An 8578-nucleotide genomic window follows, 5' to 3' on the forward strand; every position below is an offset into this window, starting at 1 on the left:
ATGGACTACAGTCAAGGCCATTGTACAACTCACACACACACCTCTATGGATTTCCTAGAGACATCTAGTGTAATAGGTAACACTGGCAAACATGTAACAGGAGGGCGGTGTCTTGGCTGCACTTGCAAATCAGTCATCCCTACTGCTCCTATGCTTCATGTCCCTCCCCATGGCTTGTGTGGAGCACCATATAAATAATCTGAATCAGAGTTTAGGATTCCACGAGCACAGTTTCCAGAACCTCCACTGTCATCTAGCTGAGTTCTCTCTGCCAGGGAGTTAACACTAAACCTAGCCATTAGCCCTCTCTAGCACCAGGCACCTTTTGGTCTATTCTCCACACAGGTATTTGCCACGAGCATCTTAAGCAGCCATGATCATCACTGTCTCTTTGATTTGGTTTGTGGTGATCAGCTTTTGCTGCTGTCTGTGGCTTGCTCTGGGGATCCGTAAGAGGTAAGCAGAGACCCACGCATTTTATAGTAAAATGTCTTTACATGCCAAATGTTGAATGGTATTCAATGTCTGATGGTCAACAATCTAATGAAGAACACAGCGTAACATTGTGGAATGGAACATGCGTCTGATAATGTGAAGGCTTTGGGTGTGGTATTCCTTTTAAATTGTACAACAACGTGCTTCTACACCTGCATTGCTTGCTGTTTGGGGTTTTAGGCTGGGTGTCTGTACAGCACTTTGAGATATCAGCTGATGTACGAAGGGCTGTATAAATACATCTGATTTGAATTGAACGAAACCTATTTACAGCTGACGCTTTTATTGTTTTCTTTCTTTGATGTTATTTGGTTTTATTTGTGTCACCTGTGTTGCCCTTAAAAAATAAATGGGTTCCATGTTGCAGAAGGTTAGTCTTTTTTCATGGAGACTTTAGTGATGTCTACTTGCCAAAAAAGCCAGCTGTAATTTCGTGACATGCAGTACTTTATTTTGTTGTACAAACCTGATAGTTATGTATAAGTGGTAGTGTTGTTCTGAGGTTGCTGCAGTGGCATTGGGTTTTGTTCTGCTGGATGTGACTTACAACTTTCCAAAGTTTTGTAATTTGAGCACATCACTAGATTCTGACATCACCTTGTTGTTGTTTGCTTTGGGTTTATACGACAACATTTACATTAGGTTCAGATACAAGTATGGATTCATTGGACATCTTTAAGTGTCCTTTGGATGTTGCTTAACTCGCGTATTTTGAACATCTCACGTCTCAACATCACCTTTGTGTTTCCTATGTTCAAGTATTTCCGATGGCTTGCTTTGGGCATTGCTTTATCATTGCTATGATGCTAAATGATTGTTGTTGCTCTTCAAGAAAACCAGGTGAACCACCTGTGGAAAATGGTTTGATCCCATACCTCGGCTGTGCCGTCCAGTTTGGAGCCAACCCCCTGGAGTTTCTCCGGAGCCGACAGAATAAATATGGACACATCTTTACTTGCAAGATCGCTGGCAAGTACTTTCACTTCCTGTGCGACCCTTTCTCCTACCACGCCGTCATCCGCCAAGGCAGGCATCTGGACTGGAAGAAGTTCCACTTCTCTACCTCAGTCAAGGTAAAGACATGCCTAACTATGAATTGTTGTTCAACTAAATATTTGCTGATGATGAGTTAATCTATCCACATCTGTCAATACAGGCTTTCAATAGTATTAATTGAAACCTCTCTTTGTCTCCACCCAGGCTTTCGGCCATGACAGCATGGACCCCAGACACGGTTACACCACAGAGAACCTCCACCAGACCTTCATGAAGACCTTGCAAGGTGAAGCCCTCCCTTCGCTCATCGAGACCATGATGGAGAACCTGCAGTCGGTCATGCTGCAGTCAGACACCCTCAGCCCCAGCAAGGATCGATGGGACGTGGATGGCATTTTCGCCTTCTGCTACAAGGTCATGTTCGAGTCGAGCTACCTGACACTCTTCGGCAAGGATCTGGGTAACGACAAGAATGCTGCGCGCCAGGAGGCCCAGAAGGCTTTGGTCCTCAACACTCTGGAGAACTTCAAGGAGTTCGACAAGATCTTCCCGGCGTTGGTGGCTGGGTTGCCCATCCATGTGTTCAAGAGTGCCCACTCTGCAAGGGAGAACCTGGCTAAGACCATGCTGGCTGAGAACTTGAGCAAACGCGAGAATGTATCGGACCTGATCTCACTGCGCATGCTGCTGAATGACACCCTGTCGACCTTCAATGACCTGAGCAAGGCCCGCACCCACGTGGCTCTGCTGTGGGCCTCGCAGGCCAACACGCTCCCGACTGCCTTCTGGAGCCTGCTCCACATGATTAGGTATGTACAGATGTTGGATCTTAATTTGAGCCAGCTTACTACAGCAGGAAACGTGTCCTGCAGCAACAGGACATTTGAATTATTATGTGGATTACAATTCATGGACATTTCTATAGGGGTTGATACATTTTTCATTAGGGCAAAACAAGTCTGAAATGTCAATCCTTTTTAAAACTCAAATACAATACAAGTTTGCATTTCCTGCATTGTGTGTGTGTGTGTGTGTGGGAGGGGGGGGGGACTATCTTGTTCAAACAGCTGAACATAGATGCTGTGCTCATTAGGGTGGAGATAAGGGCTGAGCAATGTATTTTGTAACAGTCCTGTACAGTAAATTGGCATTCTCAACTACTGACTGCGACTTAGTGCTAGCTCACTGTAACTCCTGCGATAACAGAGGTGTCAAGAACGACTCATTGGAGAAACATAGCATTCCCTTTATGTCATAGAGCTGCAGAGAACAACCTGGTCCAAAGTGCACGTTGGGAATATTTTGATACATGATCTGTATAGTCTGAACTTGATGGTTTGACTTACCCTCCATCTTGTCTTGCCTCTTCAGAAGTCCTGAGGCTATGAAAGCAGCCAATGAGGAGGTGAAGAATATTCTGGAGAGTTCAGGTCAGCGTGTCGACCCTAGCAAACCACAACTCACTCTCTCCCGGGAGGACCTGGACAACATGCCTGTAATAGGTAAGGGGAAGCTGCAATATACCAAAACTGATTTAGTAGATATTTTTCCAAAATCATGTTTGACACCAAAGTCAAGCTGTCCAGTGAATATGGTATTATAAAGAACCATGTCTTCTTGCCCTGCAGACAGCATCATCAAGGAGGCCATGCGTCTGTCGAGCGCATCAATGAACATCCGAGTGGCCAAAGAGGACTTCCTGCTTCACCTTGATAACCAGGAGTCGTACCGCATCCGCAAAGATGACGTCATCGCCCTCTACCCCCAAATGCTCCACTTTGACCCAAAGATTTATGAGGATCCCTTGGTGAGTGATGCTCAGTGTCTTCCCTTTAAAGATGAAAGGCCATATAACTAGGGTTAGGAGTGTGTCAGTCTTTCCTCTAACTCCCCTCTCTCTGTCAATCCACAGACCTACAAATACGACAGATATCTTGATGACAACGGCCAGGAGAAGACAACGTTCTACAGGGAGGGACGCAAGCTGAGGTACTACTACATGCCTTTCGGCTCAGGGGTGACCAAGTGCCCTGGGCGCTTCTTCGCCGTGCATGAGATCAAGCAGTTCCTGGCGCTGGTTCTGTCCTACTTCAACATGGAGCTCCTAGACTCAGCCGTTAAAGTGCCTCCTCTCGACCAATCACGTGCAGGTCTGGGGATCCTGCAACCCACCTATGACGTTGACTTTCGATACAAACTGAAAACTCAGTATGACGGACTCCACTGATCTACTTTCTTAATAATGTAAATTGTACATATTGTATATTTAAGAATTGAAGCCACAATGATGTACATAGGCTGCAATGTATTGTTCTAATGTCTTTTTGAAGTTGATACGCAAAACAAAAGCCACAGAGTGGTTTGTGATCGCCTCAGAATGGTAGCACTGGCAAAACGCCCATCCCATTTCGAAAGTGACATTGGTAGAACTCCATATAAGTGTTATCAGTAATATTTACTGCATCTTGCAGTTAATCATCATAACTATATCCTTATTGTCGACCTCCATCTTTGAACTGTGAAATCATTCAACATTTCAGAGGTAATTCTGTTTGTGACCCTCACTATCAGTAGTTAGTTGGTATATGCCACTATTTACTGTGGTGTTGAATGGCTCTAACTACACCGACTGAGTAGAGTAATGTACATTGTAGTTCCATTGAAAGATTCCCTCTGCTAGGATGAAATACATTTTGGTAATTTGTATTAATGTTTACTTTGATATACTGTACAAAACAAGCATTAAAATGCATGAAATGTTTAATTTGATATACTTCATAAAACTAGTATAAAATCAATATATTTCTATAACAGTGTATTGTGTCATTCATTTGTTCATTCAGTCATTAGTTTGACCACACTCTCATGGTATTAGGTATTTCAAATCTCTCTCTCTCTCCTACATTGGAAGGTATTGTGGTACACCAGGTGCTGGTGTCCCATCTCAGGTCCATAAGGGCTTTGTGGTTAGTACTATTTGGGTTTTAATTAGAAGACTAGCCTTGGAATGAATAATTTAGAAGATATCAGGACTATGACAAGATTCAGTAAATAGACCTATAGAACAATGGGTCAGCTCCTAATGTCCTGTGGTAACTTGTCCAGTCATCATTAGATCATAAAACATTGATCGTTGCATAGATACAGTCAGGTCCATAATTATTGGCACCCTTGATAAAGATTAGCAAAAAATACTGTATGAAATTAACTATATTTTATGTAAGAAACGGGAAATTATATTATTTTATACAATTGCTCAGAGAAAGAAGTAATACAAGAAATCCAGTGACATATATTCATGGGTGCCAAAGGAAGCCAGGCTTCCCCAAAAAATTGACCAAGAAAAAAATTCAAAAAACATATCATTTTTTTTATTTTGTCTCTGTGTTTTTCATAATTTTCCTTCAATTCGCAAGAGGCTGAATGTATCTCACCGGAGAAAGTATCCAAATGAGTAAAACAGCGCCCCTCTGTCTCTGTATGTGTAGGCCATCTATCTAATGTTGTCTGGTCAAAAAGAGCATGACATTGTTGCCGCCCATAGTATTTAATACAAGGGAAGCCAGTGAGCATTTGGCCTCCCTTGATAAAAAAAAGTATAAAATAATAGCCAATCAGTGTTGAGCTTAACTGAGTGAGCTCAACTGTGAATGGTCCTGGCGCACCAACAAAAGTGTCAAGGGAAGCGAGTTTGGATTTGGCTTCACTCCTATTACATCGCATTGAGAGAAATACGTGATTGACAGAAACAACTTGTTGCATCTCATTGTGTTGTCGTCCTCCGGTGGCTAGGTAGCTAGCTAAAATTGGCACTTTCCTAAATTAGCAATGGATGGAGATAGGGATTCAGACTTGTGGCTTTACTTAATTCTCCATACTGGCCAATGATTATAATTCTGATCCATCCGTAAATTCTTACATTGTGCCCCTGGACTGAGAGGATGGAACTTCAATGTGTAGCTAGATGTAGTAGGCCAACGTCAACTAGCTAACGTTTCCCATGAAAGGAAGTTAGGCTAAGTTAAGTACTTTAGCCACGTAGCCTAGGACATACTTTTTAAAAATTGTGTACGGTATGACAGAGTCATAAACCGTTTCATCAACATTAAAGAGAGGAGGATGGCATTGGAGTTTCTCTACAAGTAGGGGAAGTCAACATGTTTTTTCAACTTGCACGCACGCATACACACACAAAAATCAGAAACATGGACATCATATTCAGCTTACGTTGATTGGACTAAATTGTTTTTGGTTTCTTTTAGTTGTCACTGTATTAGACTAAGCATAGGTGATTATTTTGATGTTGAAGTTGAAATGATGCTGGAATAGTAGAGGCAGCTATTGTTTTCTTTGCGACTTGCTGTAACTCTCCGTGGTTCTAAATCAATAGTTGTTTAGTAGTCCGAAAATGTTGAAAACTTTAACTTCCTTGACCATACTCTAGGTCATGTAACTGTTTGTTACATGCACTATGCTTTGTGGACTTCACCAGACAGAGGTTGCTCTCCGGTTTTGTGATGAAACAAAGGTGTGGTTTAATTTATTCTGCCACTGTGTCGTTGTATTGTACTCGGCCTTAGGCATTGACACTGAGTGTACAAAACATGAAGGACACCTGCTCTTTCCCATGACAGACTGACCAGGTGAAAGCTATGATCCCTTATTGATGTCACTTGTTGGTACATTTTGGGGAAAGCCTGGCTTCCCTCGGCATCCATGAATACACACCACTGGAGGAATACTGATGAGATTGGAGAACATTCCGGGAGGGTGTTAAGACCATTCCTCCACGAGGAATCCTACCAGATCCGTGATGTCCTTTGTCTGCTTTAATGGACTGCCCTCTTCAATTGGAGTGCATGGCCAAAGAGCTCTATTTTCATGTTATCTGACCATAGTACCGCCTGGAGTTTGATAAACGCCATTGGCACTTGGGTTGGAACAGGTGCTATGGTCAGATAACATGAAAATAGAGCTCTTTGGCCACACAAACCAGTGGTGGGTTTGGAGTTGAAGACGGAAGCATATGCATAAATGTACGTCATACCTACGGTAAAATATGGTGGTGGATCTTTGATGTTATCTGGCTATTTAACTTACACTTGTCATGGGGCCCTTGTTAAGGTCAACGGCATCATGAACTTTACCCAGTACCAGGACATTTTAGCCAAAAACCTGGTTGTCTTCCAGGAAGACTATAACCCCAAGCCCTAATCAAAATCCACAAAGAACCGAGTGTACAAAACATGAAGGACACCTGCTCTTTCCATGACAGACTGACCAGGTGAAAGTTATGATCCCTTATTGATGTCACTTGTTGGCAATTTTTGACCACAAAATCAACATTTTGCAATGGCCATCTCAGTCTCTGGACTTGAAACCCCTTGAAAGCCTGTGGTTTGAATTGAAGAAGGCAGTCTATAAACGCAGACAAAGGATATCAAGGATCTGGAAATATTCTGTATGGAGAAATTATCTAAGGTCCCTCCCAATGTGTTCGCCAATCTCAATAAACATTTTAGAAAAAGGCAGTGTCGTTATCCTCGCCAGAGGAGGGTTCGAAAATATTGAAAAGACGGGTGCCAATAATTTTAACCCCTATTGTTTTTTTGTTTTTTTTTAAATTACTTATTAAATAAAATATATTTCTTTGAGCAATTGTATTCGTATGAAATAATATAATTTTCCCTTTTTTTGAGAACAAAATAATACCTCAGTCTTGAAATGATTGATTTTATACAGTATTTTTTTCTCATCTTCATCAAGAGCACCAATAATTATGGACCTGACTGTATGTGTGCCATCTGGGCAAGACATCAACCCCAGGATGATAAGAGAACCAGTAGGCACAGTGTCACTGGCACATCGTAACCCCAACTGCTGCTGTCAGCACAGCTGTCTCACCAACAGGCCAACGGGTGCATTTTGTGAGCTACCGTCTGTGAAAGTAGTTATTGGAAGAGCATTTCATGCCTCAGGCACAGCTTGGCTGAGCTGCCTTAATGACTGCAACACAATTAATAACTTTGATCCTATTTCATCTGTTTGTTGTTTTATATCTGTGCTTGATTTAATCCCAAGATGATGTTGTCGCTGTAGTGTTCTAACTGAAGAACCCATCTAGCTTTATTTCTTTGGCATTTGATCTGGCTATATATAACCTACACCCAAAAGCACATCTTTGATGCTAATGACGCTTCAGAAGTGAACATGTACGGTCAGATTGACTTGAATCTCGTTTAAACTAACTTGTGATTAAATTGTACTGCAGTGTTTGCGGTTGAAATATTACTGTTGAATTGCTTGTTTGCTGTTCAGAGAGCAAACGTTTCCTTATCTCCAGCTGATGCAGGAGCTGTTCGTAAAGGCCATCAAATTAAACAGTTGAGTTTACCACAGTTCAGACCCAAATGTGCCAATGTGGGCTACCATCAATCATATACCAATACCATGGTACTGTATAACGGAACTATGTTAAAAATACAAAAGACAGGATAACAGGAGAAGATAATGCTAACTTTAAAGATAGTCTTTCTTCACAACTTTAGGCTATTCAAGGTGTTATACAAACCATTTGATGTCAGAGACTCCTGAGATACACTGCAGTCTTGGTTCTTACAAATGTCACCGTAATGCCAGAAGCTTTCATAACTCTGGTTTAACTTTCCCTAGCCTGGCACCAGTTCTGTAGCTATGTGCTTTACCCTGACATGACATGTACAAAATGACCGTTTGGCTTAAAGCACGTACAGATCTGAGATTTAGCGAACCTTTCCCACCATTCCAACCTAAAGTAAACCTAAGACGAGAGCCATTCAAAACAATTGAAAGTGTGACCTTTGAGCAGAGATGCAATCATTGATTTGCGGTCTGAGCCACAAGCGCGGGTTGGGAGAGAGTGTCTGTGTGAGGTCATTTAACTGGAACAGGGGTTACTCTGGGGCAAGATGAAGAATGCTATGAATGAAATCTGTACAGCTGGTCATTCATTTGGTCCCTTTGTTGTTGGGTGACTAAAGTTCAAACAGAGTTGAATGGAATTTCCCAATCTAGGGGGCTAATGTGTGTTCCCCTCTGAGGGGTAGGA

General features: G+C 42.1%; 1 protein-coding gene across 1 annotated transcript; it reads left to right on the top strand.

Moving 5' to 3' along the window:
* The first annotated feature begins 109 nt into the window (after nt 1–109).
* Nucleotides 110–4299, top strand: LOC110530204 (cytochrome P450 7A1). Its single transcript, XM_021613081.3, has 6 exons — nt 110–456; nt 1328–1568; nt 1696–2300; nt 2863–2993; nt 3120–3298; nt 3404–4299. Exons 1-6 carry the CDS (start codon nt 374–376, stop codon nt 3716–3718), a joined length of 1554 nt encoding a protein of 517 aa, XP_021468756.2. The 5' UTR covers nt 110–373; the 3' UTR covers nt 3719–4299.
* Nucleotides 4300–8578: the final 4279 nt, after the last annotated feature.

This window comes from Oncorhynchus mykiss, chromosome 8 (genome assembly GCF_057628025.1).
Source record: "Oncorhynchus mykiss isolate SJ-2025 chromosome 8, ASM5762802v1, whole genome shotgun sequence".
In the NCBI taxonomy this organism is placed as follows: domain Eukaryota; kingdom Metazoa; phylum Chordata; class Actinopteri; order Salmoniformes; family Salmonidae; genus Oncorhynchus; species Oncorhynchus mykiss.

Excerpts from the sequence above, each read along its gene's own strand:
- LOC110530204 (XM_021613081.3), top strand. The coding sequence starts at position 374 with ATGATCATCACTGTCTCTTTGATTTGGTTTGTGGTGATCAGCTTTTGC. Across the intron at positions 2,301-2,862 it reads AGCCTGCTCCACATGATTAG|AAGTCCTGAGGCTATGAAAG; the intron begins GTATGTACAGAT and ends TTGCCTCTTCAG. Across the intron at positions 2,994-3,119 it reads GGACAACATGCCTGTAATAG|ACAGCATCATCAAGGAGGCC; the intron begins GTAAGGGGAAGC and ends CTTGCCCTGCAG.